At 41.4% G+C, this 14,592-nt stretch overlaps 1 protein-coding gene across 30 annotated transcripts in view; it reads right to left on the bottom strand.

The window, feature by feature from the left end:
- The window catches only part of EPB41L3 (erythrocyte membrane protein band 4.1 like 3), a 150,220-nt gene that overhangs the window by 8,173 nt on the left and 127,455 nt on the right, over positions 1-14,592 (bottom strand). For 9 of the 30 annotated variants that reach the window (XM_052787334.1, XM_052787336.1, XM_052787329.1 and 6 more), the window contains exons 13-20: positions 12,948-13,514; positions 8,790-8,843; positions 6,866-6,901; positions 6,633-6,698; positions 5,960-6,151; positions 2,491-2,565; positions 1,973-2,074; positions 497-1,225 (exon numbers count right to left, since the gene is read on the bottom strand). In XM_052787334.1, the coding sequence (XP_052643294.1) occupies positions 497-1,225; positions 1,973-2,074; positions 2,491-2,565; positions 5,960-6,151; positions 6,633-6,698; positions 6,866-6,901; positions 8,790-8,843; positions 12,948-13,514 (1,821 nt within the window). The remainder of the gene's footprint in view (positions 1-496; positions 1,226-1,972; positions 2,075-2,490; positions 2,566-5,959; positions 6,152-6,632; positions 6,699-6,865; positions 6,902-8,789; positions 8,844-12,947; positions 13,515-14,592) is intronic. The other 21 variants (XM_052787353.1, XM_052787355.1, XM_052787354.1 and 18 more) reach the window with 13 other exon arrangements.

The following is a 14,592-nucleotide window of genomic DNA, read 5'->3' as shown; positions in this document are numbered from 1 at the left end:
CACACAGAAGAAAGGCAGACCCACATGCACAGACATACTAATTGCCAAAACTGGAGGCAGAGACAGAGGAAAGGGAGAGAAGGTTGCGGGGGCACAGAGAGGTTGGAAACAGGAAAAGAATGGGAAAATAAATCAGAGCAAATTCACAATGGCTGTAGTAAGCAATAGTTACAAAGCATAGTTGTTAGCGTTGGCATTTTGCTGGTTCAAGCAAACCTTTTTTTTTCCTTTTATTAACCAGCCACAGCAGCAATACTACATTTCAGTAACATGGATCTTTAAATAAACCAGAAAGGTTGAAAGCCTTATATAAAGTCTGCTTCAGACTGTGGGACGGATTCAAAGTATGAGGGAAAAAAAATAAGCTGGGTTGGCTGCTGTCAACATAAAGCCAGGCAGCAAGAGAACCGAAAGGTAGGGTGGTGTGAGGGGGTTGCCTAAAATAAGTCATGCTTTAATCTTTAAACCGTGGCATGAAGTCAAAGCCACTTGTTACCACTACTTTTGACGCAGACGACTCAGTAACATAGTGAGCAGTAGCAATGGTAAATGGCTGTTCTCTGGAATATCTCCATTCAGACAGGCTCTTATCTCTCCGGGCAAATGCCCCTGCTTTTACAGCTTCACTGCCAAGGTGTTTTTCTGCTTTGCCAAGCTGCAAGCTTCCCAGTGTACCATGTAACTGCAAATCCTGGTCCATCTTTAGTGTCTTTTTCAAACTCTCCTCTTCAGGACTTTGCAAATGAGATTCTGCTTCCTTTATGGGTGTCAGAGAGTCGGACAGCTTTCTTTTTGTGCTCTGCACGTCGGATCCCCGCCTGGCTTTCTCATCAGTGACAGGCTCGAGGATTTCATACTCGGCCACTACAGGAATGATTTTCATAGATTCTTGCACTTCCCTTTCCATTTTTTGCAAAGCTTCTACTGAAGGCTGTACTGCTTTCTCGCCCTCTTTAGCTTTACTTGTCATGGTTACAATTTTCCCAGATACGGTATCATAGGACTTTCCTAGGGTAAACATTTTCTGCTTATTTTCCTCTTTGGGTTGTATTTCACTTTCCAAGTCCTCAAAGCTCTGCATTAGAACGGTACTGGATTTTAATATCTCAGGTGGAAAGGCAGTTTTACTGCTCACAGTCACTACTTTGTATGCCAGATTTTTTTTCGATTCAGCATCAACTACCTCAGAGGGTATTTTGTCTATAATAACCCAATCCTCAGTGCCCTATATTTGAGATATAAAAGCTAAATTAGAATATCTGAAGGTTTATCTGTACTTCAGGAGCACTAAAGTATGAAGACTTTTAAGAAATCAATGCTGCCTCTTCTGAAAGCATATAATAACTTTTACCATTGTACCTCTTAGAGCAGTTATCAAACAAATAAACAGAATCACCTTAGGCAAAGTATGATTTCTTTGCATATTCCCTCCCCGTAGAGGCCCATATAATATGGACACAAAAAATTACTTTTGCCACACTATTTCTGCATTAATTTGAAGCAGAATAGCATTTTAGTGCATCATTTAGAATGACGATTGGAATCATCCTGAGGTTAAAAAATCATGTATCGCAATGGTTTATAATGCTACAGTAAAAAAAAATTAAAAAAATAGGGCAAATAAGCCCATTCAACTGTTCCCCAGTTGTCACAAACACACCGTTGATGATGTTTTAGAATAGTATGCATTTGTATGTAGCTGTAGTCTGCACTGAATTTCCTTGTTTTCTTTAGAATAACATCAACACCCTTCAGGATTGTTTAAATTGAGCAGTACAACACAGTAAACACCATACTACTAAAGATTTTGAATGGAACTTAATGCAGCATCTTTTTTCCTCCTTATGCAAATTTGCTATGTGATTTGCTTTGACTATGCAATCAGCATCCAGTTATTTGACCTTAAGACCATTAACTCCTGTATTTAACTAAGCAAATGTGGTAGTTTAAAATCAAATGAATTAAAAATAACCTCTAGGGATGATGGGATACTTTTCTGGATAATGATTTGATGAGAAGTAACCAAAGTGCCAGCAGATTCTCCTTCCTGCAGCTTCTTCGCTATCACACTTGGCTAATAGAAAAACCAATAAGAATACAAAGTTCACCATCACTCAGCATAATCTGAATTCACTTGACAGTATAAAGGAAATTCATTCTAATGACAGAAGTGCCCCATTCACTATAACATTCTCAGTGAGGCTTATGCTGGAAATGCATGCACAACTGCAAACAACATCCACAAACAGCACCGTGCAAATAGATTTCTAACTAGCAGAGGAATCAGTCTGTACTAGGAAGCCATAAGCTCTGGAGGGGATTGATTCCTCAGAATTTGGCCCCCAGATTACAACTCACTCTGGAACTTACAAAATAATAATAATAAAAAACCAAAACAAAAAAGGGGGCTTGGAAAGGTAAAAAAGATAAAATAATAAATCATTGCCAGCCTATCTGACTGCATTTCAAGAAAGTATTACTTGTTTTTACCTGCAATTCAAGGAATGTAGTACCTCCCTTCTGCAAAAATATGAGTTTTTCTGATTTTTCTCTTTCTTCTTTGGTCTAATGTCAGGGGAATAAATGGTTTTAGTAAACGGAGGGTATGAAGTCCACTATACTTTACAATAGCTCATCATATTTCTCTACTCTACAAATTATTAATTGCATGGTAAATTAGGAAACAGAATTAAACAGAATAATTTTACAGCAAAGAGGTTTCCAATAAAAAGTGAAATCAGTGTCTCTCTGTGATGAATGCAAAGCAGACACGAGAGTACCATTTGCATAGCATGAAAAAACACTAAATTGAATAACACCCGGGTGTGGATCCACTGTGTTCATTTTATCTTATATAATTCATTTAACTGTGTCTGGTGCCAACTTACATGGCTTCCATCAATAGCCTAGAACAGGCCCCTCCACCTTCACCCTGGACTTAGCTCTTTCCTGAGTCTGCAGCCTTCCCTGCTGAAGCAGGCAGAAGGTGTGCCCCGCAAAGATTTCAGTTCTCCCTTTCTCCTTACAGGTATAAGAGGTCTCGGAGTCTTTTCCTACGCAGGAAGCCAACCATTGCTGTATTATTGCTATAGTGTGATACCAAAATCCTCCTCACTTTTACCCCCCATCAGTGCCTTTGCAATGCTGTGAGAAACGTAAGAGTAACTCTGCAACTTCACTGACTGTGAAAGTTTTAAATGTTGGTAAGACTCAATTTCCTAAGTCTTCTGAGCCCAGCTTATGGGCTGGCCACCTTTTTCATTTGGCTGGAGCAAGTAAGCCCCTGCAGAGCAAAGCAGGTTTCTCGCCAAACTCTTTCTACCCACTTCAACTGCTAGTGTACTCATTAGACATGCCAATGGAAATACTATGACTGGCATGATAAAAGGGTACTGTTTTAAATATGTATACTCTGTGCACTCAAGAAGAAAGGTAGACATTTAAAAAAAGATACAAAACTAGAAACGAGAGAGAGAAAGGGAGAAACGGCTCATCTCCCTGACTGCAATGAGATGCATAACTTCTTTATTTCTAAAGTGCTGGTTTAATCCAATCCAGGTCAGACTAAACATTGTCAAGGAGTTTGTTAATATGATTGCTTTCATGTTCTGCAGATATCTGGCCACGATTATGGTAGATATTTAAAACTGTATTTTTCATAACTGAAGAAAACCAAAGTATTTCCCCTATTATTGTAAGAAACCAAGTGGTGACTAGACAGGCTTAAAGTCAAACTGACTGAACACACACAGGTGCCAAATGCTTAAAGCACACATTTTGAAAAGGCATATTTTCCTTCTTGTTTTATTATATTAAAGAGCTACGGGTAACAGCACTGAATAAATTTTTGAAGTGGATATGCTACATTAAACGCATAACTTATTTGACTAGAAGAAGCTACTACATAACGCAGTTCTACGTGCTCTCTATCCTGACTACCTCCCCCTTTCTTAGTAGACATCAAGGTGCTGATTTTGACCTATGTACGGCTTCAGTTTTTTCCTGAAAAATTACTCTCTCTGCAGGACACGTGAACTGAAACCATCCCACTTAGTGGGACCAAAAAGGATGGTCAGATGTTATCTACAGCACAGGTCTCATAGTGCCAGAAGTCACCTCAGAGTTAGGCTCCGATAGCTCAAATCCACTCACATTTTTCCACAGACACACCTTAATTTGGATGAGATTCTGTGGGACGGCTGTAGTTTACTTAGATGCATATAAGACATAGTGACTGGACATTGCTTTAGAGCAAGTCTCTTTCTTCCAGTAAAAGAAGAGATACCAGATAAGGATAACTCTTGCCCTTTTCCTTTCCAAATGAATGGTTAAATTCAGATATGTTTCCTCAGGGTGAAGCCTACACAACTGTAATGCTTTGCTACTGCTTGTGCATTTTGATTAAAAATTGTTATTGAATTTCTAAAGTAATACAGACATGAAATGAACTGGGTGGGGTTATAAGTTTCCTTCACCTGCACTCCTCTGATGCAGGCTCAGCTAGCCAGCTGCTTCCTTTTCAACAGTTCCTTACATCTTTAATATGTTAAATGCATCCCATTCATTATACTTAAAATTTTACTTTTAAGAAAGAAAACCCATATTTTCAACTACAACCAAACTGACATGGTTGTAGGATCTATTACCATTCCTAAACAAGACAGTAGGAGCAACATTAAGATTCCTCAGCACTCGCTCCAGAAGGTAAGCTTTGGGCACCGAGTCTGCTTTTTAGGTATTTTAATCCAACTTGATGGCCACTGTAATGCATATCTGATGCCTGTATCAGCCACTGGTTAGATGGGTATAACATGGGGGAAGAGGAGAAGGGGCCTTTTTCTTGGCAACATGCCTTTCCCTAAGAGGAGAAGCTGACATGCTGCCTGCATGCCTCCAGGGATTCCCTTCCCCAGAGAGCTGTGGGTCTGCAACACCAACCTCTAAGCTGGGAAAGCAAAAGACTCTTTCAAATTATACTTTCCAGCCAATTTTTGCTGGGTTTCTTACAACATTACATCAGTGCTGGGGGGACAGAAGCAAATTTTATGACCATTTACTAGTCTGTAACGCTGAAAACAAGTGGTAACCATAAAGATGATTCCTGTGAGACAGACACCAGGCATCCGTCCACAATAGAATAAAAAAATTAATCTTCATGCAGACCACACAAGCATATTTCTTTTTGCTCCAGTGGATTTAAACCAAGACTCTGCTCTTTTTGAAGATCTATGTATTTTACAGCAACATGCATGTAACATTGTTACCTCTACATCTCATTATCTACCCACAAACTAAATAAAAGGCAGCTTTTTAATCAGCAAGATTCTTGCAAACACTTCAAGACTGCACAGTGAGCAAGATTTTTTCACGCACGCACACTACATGAGAATGCATACTCTTAGCAATCTGCATTGGGTCTTCAATGAAATGGTATCCAGCAGACTGCAGCAACTATCAGTTCCCTTATGGAACTGGCCAAGCAGGTCTAATTATCATCATTATTTCTTCCCTGTCATCAAAGACAGAGAGTTCTGCCCTTTGCTCTGTATTTTCTTGTCAAGCTTGGTACCGTACCCCCAACCATCCTGCTACACCACTGCTCCCAACCAGTCACCATTATTTAAATTTTCTCTCCATCACCTTCATGGTTTCTTTCATGCATGGCTGGACTTCCTCAAGCTCACCAAACCTGTAATGAAGCCTGTGTTTCGCACCCTCAGAGAGACCCAATTCTGCCATGTGGCTTACAGAGAATTTCATACTACACATATATATATATATATATCTCAAAAAGGTATCTGCTCTTCCTTGCATCTTTGCTGCTAGAGCCTGAGTCCTGAGAAAAGGGAGCACCTGCAAGTGGGGATGGCCTCTAACTACAGCCTCTAATCTACTGGGAGCTATTATAAGTAAAAACGAATAGACAAATACATAGTGAAGCCTTTCAGCTCACGCTGACCTCTTCAGGCACTAGTGGTTCAATCATAGGAGCTTCCTCCTGCCTTGCTGCAAGCCGAACGGGAGATGTGGAAAGCCTCTTCTCCCACTCATTAGACACAGCCGTTTCTGTGGAGGTTTCCAAGAAGGTGCGTTTCAGCTCGCTTATATTGGTCTGATGTTTCATCAGATCTTCCTGGGTTTTGTCTAGGTCCTGGACAGTTTTAAGAGAATAGAGCAGTTTGTAATACATCCTAAGCCAACCAAATTTTAGAGCCAAAACACACAGCTTGGTTAGTAAAGAGGGAAGTAACATCTCAGGGAGCTGGGGAGCACAGCACTAACACAACACTCTGTGAAAATGTGGCATTTTGAAAGATAACAGCATAGCATATCTCGTACAAGTGAGTATAAAAATACTCTTCAAGAGCTTATCTGTATCACTGTAATTTACACCTGACAAAGAGGCTTCAAACAAACATACATATGCGCGTGGACGCACACACACATACGTGCACGCATATATATATTTATAGTACAAGTTAGAGGAGTCATCATAATCTGAGAAAAAAAAAACCTATTTGATTTATTAGCAGGTGGGAATACACAGTTCATGCATCGTAGTGCAGATTCACAGTTTACCACTAAAACTAACACACATGTACGTACATGCACTGGTATATACCAATACCAACCTCTAACATAAGATTACTATGTTTGACATACACATTTTCACCCTGTATTCGCTTAATCAGACTATTCTGAAAGAAGTGAAAAAGAAAGGGAAAGGTAAGGGACACAGTATTGAAAGGATACAAAATGCTGTTTCTACACATTTCTTCACAGAGAACTGACAGTAACATGCTGAAAGAGGTGAACACCTCCAACATTGATACTTGAGCAACACCCGGGCCTTTCGTTTCTGTACCTGTGCCTTTAGATCTCCGTCCTCCTCTTGATCCGACTGCCAGCATGAGAAAGATCGGAAAACAACACCTTACCCACTTGTATGACCGAAGGCTTTACAAAAATCAGTGAGAGTAACACACTAGGTTAAAATCACATGTTCTCTATGTTAAGGGCTTAAGGAGAAGTAGACATACTGGCTGACTTTACACAGTTCTAACTCGGAGCAAGCCTCCTCTTTTCAAATTTGTTATTTGTGAACAAAGGCGTATTAAGCATTTTCCTTTTATAAATATTGGTGCACTCTATGTTCATACATCTCTATTTAGGGAGCAGCTGTTGGACCTTCTCACCGAGATAGTGGCTTGTTTAGGACCGAATGGCAACAGCAATTTCTTTGGAAGTCCATAATCCCAGAGTTTAAATATACATCTCCTGGGCCACAGGCAAAGCTTTGCATAAACTTACCACAGGTAAACAACCTGCAACACTTCCTACAGAATGAAGCACATTTTATTTGCTTAAAGTGCTATTTCCCCAGCCTCAGTCCCTTTCTGTATTTATATAACTTTATTTCATATTTAGCCTGTATATATTCTTTCAGGACCTATCTGCAATGGTGGTCCTCTGGAATGGCACACGCAGCATGTTCACTCCAGCTCACATTTTCAAAAGCAATGTGATAAGGACTGCCCTGCCCAAGCAGCCCCGTTTCTGAGGGCTGAATTTTCAGATGGCAAGTATACCACACGTTCTGAAAATCAGGTATCCATAAGGAAAATCGAGGTTCACAAAATCTTCTCCCCTAAAATAAAGATGGCAGCTAGGGAGATTATCATGCATTTTTGAGTAATAAACAGAACATTTTAAATGTCACAGGTTTAGGATTATGTTTTACTTTCTGTAGGACTCAAGGCCTGAAGCTATAGCATGCAAGAGGCACTTCAAAGCATTTTGTACTCCTGACTCATCTCAACAGACTTTATGTTGTTGCTCCATTTGGATTCTTTTAATGCTTGTGCCACTACTTCGTTGTTAATTTTTCATATAGTCCTAATTAGTCAAATGACCCATGGGAAAAATCTGTTGATTACTTTATAACTTAGTTCAAATCTATTCTATTTATAGCCAAGGCCAAATTGTCCAGCATGTCATACAGAGAATTTTTCCTTGATGATAATTTTAACAATCTGAAATATTAATGAGATCCTACTGAAAACCTACAGCAGTGTTTGCGGTAAGAATCTGTCTTCTATCAGATGTCAGACCAAATTCAGCTCACGTTTGCAGCTGCAACCATATTAATTATGAAAGTGTTATATGCACTTCACTGGAGTCATGTAGGGTTGAATTTGCCTGCACAGTCTGTATACCATGTTGTGGATATGAGGCTTCTCAGTGCAAAGAAAATACAGGTTTTTTTACATTCCTCCTCTGAAGACAATACCTGGACTACTGGTGGCAATACGTGAAGATGACACGTGAAATTACATTAAAGGAAAACCTTAGGTATTTATAATGTGGAAATAACTTTATCCAGAAAATTTGAAAACTGCTTTTTACTGTCTTCGCCCCCCCCCCCCCCCGCTCTCTCACACAGGCTGCAGCCTGTAGGAGCAAACAAGCAAACAGAAAAACCCAGGGCACAATCTGGCCAGCATGACCGTCCAGGTGGGCGGCGTTGGGGCAGGAGACCCTGCTACTGCCCCGCTATCCGCACGGCACAGAGGCCTTGCAGTCTCCAAACTGAGCACAGAAATAAGAGGAACCCATCGGGAGCACTGAAAACTCGAGCTCCCCGAGCAAAACGTTCACACTCGCATGCACACACATGCACACACACACAGAGAGGGATCCTGATGGTTTAGCCCTCATGCCCAGGGTTGGGAAGGGATGAGGCAAAACGCTCTCCCCTGCCATAGCTGGGTGCCGGCGACTGTACAAACCTCAGTGGCAGTGGTCTCACCATCGGCTGCAGTATCCGTCTGCTCACTGTCAGTCTATTTGGTTAGACAAGTAACCGGGTCCCAAGAGGAAGGCAGGAATAAAGAATAAACCCAGCTCATCAGTACACACGGCTCACACGGGGCACTGTTAAATTCAACATCCCTGTGAACTGCATTAGCATTGCTTTTCAAACCACGCACAAGTCAAAGAAGCAAAATAAAATGCTATATTAGTAAACAGAACAGACTCAGAGGAAGACTTGAGGCGTACTGTACACAGTATATGGCTTTACTGGAACAAATTTATAAGCCAAACAAAACTTTACTGGAAAAGTGTTATTTGAATAGCGGATTTTTTTCTTAAGAAAGCCAGGTGGCTTTAAAAAAAATGGGGGGAAGAAAAAAAGCTAATATTTTTTAAACAAACTTTTCCTCCCATAATTTTTTTTTAAATGAAAATTATTCATCAGATTTTTTTTCTATCCAATATAGATTAATGTGGTGGTTGACTTTTTATCTGGAGGGGGAAAAGATAATTAAAAAAAAAAAAAAAAGGCTACTTTAACAGTCACCTGACTTTCAGCCCCTCATTTGTACAGAAGTTGTTCTTGTCTCCACATTTATACACCATGAGGCTGTCTGCATTACCAAAGAGTTCAAATAACCATATCCCCAGCCCATCTACTGTCTGTCTGTGGAGTAATGGTAAGGCTCAGATCCCACTCAGTTCCAATAAAGAGCAGCTGATATTGTTACCAATAGTAAAAAGAAAGAAAACTGCCATTAAAAGAATCAAAAATACTTCTCATTCCGTTTAAGAATATGGATGAAAGCAGGAGAAAAATAAAAGTAACTCCCCCCACCCCAAAAAACACTTACTAGGTACGAGTGATAAAAATGAAACAAAGCACAGCATTGCACAGACTGATCTATCCCTGCTTTGCTCGACACTGCGAAGAACATTTTAGCGGAGAATGCAAGTGTCGAGATTTAATAAATAGAGAGTCGAGTGTAGGTTACTACAGGCTGAGAAGAGAGTTCAAATGACTATTTTTGGTGTTATGCAAGCTTATGGAAAACCAGTAAGTAAAGAAAGTGCTCCCTACTGCCCCAGATTGGCACATCCAAGTTGTTTTAACATCACTGAAAGCTCTGGTTTTGATTAGTGGTTTTCTGTGGGCCTTAGATAATCTAAAGTAACCCAGGCAGGTAATTTAAAGCTAGGACAATACGTCTCATCCTCAAATCACATCAGTATGAAACAAGAGAAAAAAGCAACCTACTGGTGGATGGAGTATCAGTCTTAATTTTGAATTTCCTATCTTCTATCATTTTCTGATAACTCTAATGTTTCATAGAACTGCCTTTTTGATATTTTTTCATTGCTTTGTTTTCTATCATTCCTTCCTTTGAATAATTTGTATTGCTTGTATGACAGGCAGAAGAATAAGCAGGCATTTTGTACTATTCTGTAAGTGCATGAATGCAAGTTACATGCAATTTTTCAAGAAATAACCACTCACTAGACAGACCACTTTTATTTTTAAATGAAAACTGTAATGCCAGTATAGTCTACCTAGCTGGTCAAATTGCTTTCACTAAAGTGTTAGAAAATTTTTTCTTTATTAGTGAAGGGTCTGACATCTTTATAACATTATAAGCAATTGTAAAAGTATGGCAATGTAAAAAAAAAAATCTATGCACTGTCACTCCTATTTACAAAAAAAAAAAGAGTAATTAATGAATCTAGGCATTTCAAAGGAATTAAAAGATTTGTGTCAAGGCACTGTAACATGTGAGTCTGGCACATAGGGTTCATTTAAGAACTTGAAGCTGGGAACATTAGAGAAAAGTCAATAGCAATATTAGCTGCTAAGGTACAAACACGGAAGCTAATGAAATCTAAGGGGTGATTCTGTCTCCGACTGCACGGACTGCCTCCAGATGCACTGCTCGAGGGAGAACAGAACTCAACAAGGTATGAGATTGGTTCAGGATACTGGTTGTAGCCTTCTGCATCGCTGTGTGCAATCTTTTGTGAACTGGGGGGGGGGGGGGGGAGGTTTCTATTTCTTTTACCATAACAGCAATGAAATCCTAAATAAGGCATAAAATTTGCTTTATTGCAACATACGTGTCTGCTAATAAGCCAATCAACAGCCATGGAGTTGAAGTCAGAATTACTGAGTTACTTGAAATAAAGATCTGGGGTTATCGCAGAGCAGGGAATGCGAATTAAGGCTGAGCAAGGCAGGTCTCCTCCGGAGCGGATAGTAAGAAAGGTCGGGCTCAACTCTGAGGTGGGCTGTAGTGCAGCTGCTGGTGGGGCTCGTGGGCGGGCGAGGGATCGAGCAGGAAGGGAAGGCAGCTACCTCCTGAGATGCTGCGGCTGCACCTCCTCTAACGTGCGATCCTAATTGCTGTGATTTGTTTTGCCAATGTAATGCAGACATGCCCGAGTTTAAAACATACTCACTTTCATGCAATATTTTGAACAAGAAATACCCCCTGGATTAGGCACAAGTCTGTGTTGTCTGCCAGGAAGCGCTGCCAAAGTAATCACCCTCATAAAAAAGCAACACTAAAAAGCCTATTTTACATGGTTTTATGCTCAATACTTTCTAACTTTACTAACGAAAAGAAGTGCTCATTTCTGAAAGAGGAACAGACCAATGTATTACATAAACACTGCCTCATTATTGCCTCTGGAGCTGGCACTGTATTAATGCTGTTATTGCTATTAGATTAATCCAAGTGCAGAGCTAATGCAAATTGAGACCTAAATGCTATCTCAAAATGAGGACACGAAATGAGACAGCAACATTTTGGATGCCTTTTATCAGAAACTGCACATTATTATTTAGTTGTTAGGCATCACAGAGCCAAAAGCATCTAAAGACAATGTTTTTACAAGATAAATTGATGCGACTTTTGCCTTTCCATAAAAAGGAAATGAAATCCTGCACCAAGTCAAACAAAACCAACAGCAGCAGATTACACAAATGTTTAGATGTGCAAGCTGGTTTACTGAAGACAATTCCTGCAATGGCATTAACAAGTGGCCAAGATGGCTTTTTACAAACGGCCAACTCGTCTGTGATTATCTGATCTGGGGGCTTTTTACATACAAAGCGAAACCGTATTTCTGCATTTGAAGATGAAGGGGAAAAAAGAAAAACAAGGCAAAAATGAACTCATCATTTTATTCTGTCAACAAAGAATAACTAGGCACCAGCAAAAACTGAGATGCCAGTTACTCTGTTACTTAAACAAGCAGTTTCCTTTCCTTCTTCTGGATATACTACCACATCCACAGTTCCCAGAACCACTGGGGACTCCTACTGCAGGTGGTTTATCTGCCTGTGATAACCCTGGTGGCGTGAGGCATTGGTTTTGGCAGTGCTAATTGACCACTGCAAATGGCAAGATGGCCCACGTGGCATGCTCCCCCAAAAGCTGCGCAACAGCTGTCCCAATCTGACCTCTCACTGATACACTGGATTTAAGCACAAGAAAACAATTTAATCTGCAGCAGAGATGGGTTGAAGGCTGAAAATCCAGATCCAGGTTTTGCTGGACCAGAAAGCCTTTTCTGGGCTTGGGCTGATAGCCTCTTGCAAAAAGCTGAGTCCTCCTCAATTTTGAACATGCTGAAGTTGGTGAGGGTGCCTGCTGTTATTGGGTAGCTAATTATATAAATATAATGTATATGCATACACATATATATGCATGCATATGTAATTCTGCAGGAAACTGTACTTAATACCCACTATTTAGATAGCTATTCTAACCCTAGTGTAAAGTGATAGGGGGAAGAAAAGGTCTTGGTGGATTCAGATAACAATACTTCAGAGCTGATCAGTGGCAATTTGTTCAGTGCAAGTCACTTTGCATCAGCTGACACAGTTCAAGCCAAGCCACTTCCACACAGTGTTGTGCCTAACCCTGGGCCCCAAGCTGCACTCCCAACATGAGAAAAAAAAAAAAAATAAAAAAAAACAACTCCCAAACCAAAAAAACCAAAACCACCCCTTCTAACATATCAGCACAGACAGAAATGAGGCTCTGAAAGTAGGACCACTATTGCAGCAATCTAACACTGGTTAGGACTGAAGCACTGAACACGAAAAAGAGTGTGTTCGATGCCGAGGTACACACCTCTTCCTCTGAACTGTCACTCAGGTCATTGGCAAGTGAGGCACTCAAGGAGGCCGCCTTGGGCTCCAGGTAGCAGAGACACATAGCCAGAGGAAAGGAGAGAGTGAGGGCGTATGGCACTGAGAAAGAGGCAGAGAGCAGAAAGAAAAAAATGAAGAGGAAGCAAGGCACCAGAGAGGGGGAGCGGATGGGAAGGAAGTGCTGCACGCTGGCAGGCAGAAGGTTGGTTTCAGAGAGGTTAGGGAGCGACAGGTAGCCGTCGTCATCCAGGAGGGAAGGAAATGACTCTGGAAGTTGCAAGGAGAAGGAAAACAGCGTTCCGCCTTTGCTGGCTTTTTGCTTATAGCCGAAAGCCACGTCTTGCTCAGCGGAGCAAACTCGCCCCTTTCTGTCAGAGTCTGGCTCGGACTCGCCGTGCTTTGGAGCGCTCTCTTTGGGCGCCTCACAACCTAAGGACTTTGTTCGAGCGCTCTCCTTGCATCTCCTGCGAAGCTTTGCTGAAGATACGTGGGGGCCAGGCTGTGAGGATGGCGAGGGGTGGTAGGAGTCAGTGTCAAGCAAAGATGGCTGGTGACAGAGAAAGAGCAGCAAACAAGGCGCGAAAGCAAAAGGACAAAAAGAAAACTGTAATTAGTTAATTTTCTTACGTGATGATAAATAATATATATATATAAAATTATAAACAGTATTTTAACACCACAGCTTTCCACCGAGTTAAATGGTGCATGTTCTCATGCCACACACCACAGGTATTAGTGAGTCAGGGTTACAGCTTACAACAGGCAACTTCTTGATTCAGCATTTGTCTAGTCATCTGCAGCAAGGGATTTACATAAAAACCTTCACAGCCATATGTGGAGTTTCAGGTGCTGCCAATTTCCACTTACTGTAAGACTGGCTTCAGATCATAAGGAGCTTTCAAACATGAAGTACACGGAGAGCAACAAAGAAACCAGGGAATGTATTTTTAATACCAACACTGCTTGTGATAGCACTCCTGCAGTCAGCAGGAGACCCAGTGGGGGCCAGATGCTTCCCATCTTGGACAACCTCAGCAGTAATAACTAAAAACCCAAGGACTTAAAACTGTATGTGCCCAAATTCCTCCATTACTATTGTAAAAAAATTTTACAAATCTTAAACATTATTAAAATTAAAAAAAAAAAAAAAAAAATCTAGGTCCTAAACCTAAAAACCCCACATTCTGGTTTAGGGGGGCATAAAACCATATGTCAGCTGTTACCAATGGAAGAAACTGCACTAGCTCGATACCTACTCCAGCAGCCAGCCCCTCAGCGCGGCTCCCATCACCACCCAGCCTGCCCTCCGACCGGCATCCCCACAGCCCTGCCCCCTCACCTCTGCCCGCCGTGAGCTGGAGCGGGCAGTGCCGGGGGGCTGCCCTCCCACCGGCCACGCGCCCTGCTGCCCCTCCATGCTGCGCCCCACCGCTTTGGCAGCGCAATGAAAGAAGGGAGCTGAGGGTGCTGGCGAGGCAGACCCTGTGCTCTCTCACTGAGGGTCTGAAGGGGGGCTGACCAGAGAGGGGTCCGTGCCCCACACAGCCACATCTCCGCACAGTCAAAAAGTGACTCTTGACCCATAGCAAAGAGGTAAAAATGTACCCAATGCTTTTGCTACTAAT

The sequence above is a fragment of the Harpia harpyja genome, chromosome 5, assembly GCF_026419915.1.
Source record: "Harpia harpyja isolate bHarHar1 chromosome 5, bHarHar1 primary haplotype, whole genome shotgun sequence".
Lineage (NCBI taxonomy): Eukaryota > Metazoa > Chordata > Aves > Accipitriformes > Accipitridae > Harpia > Harpia harpyja.
This window is presented reverse-complemented; position numbering and strand designations above follow the sequence as displayed.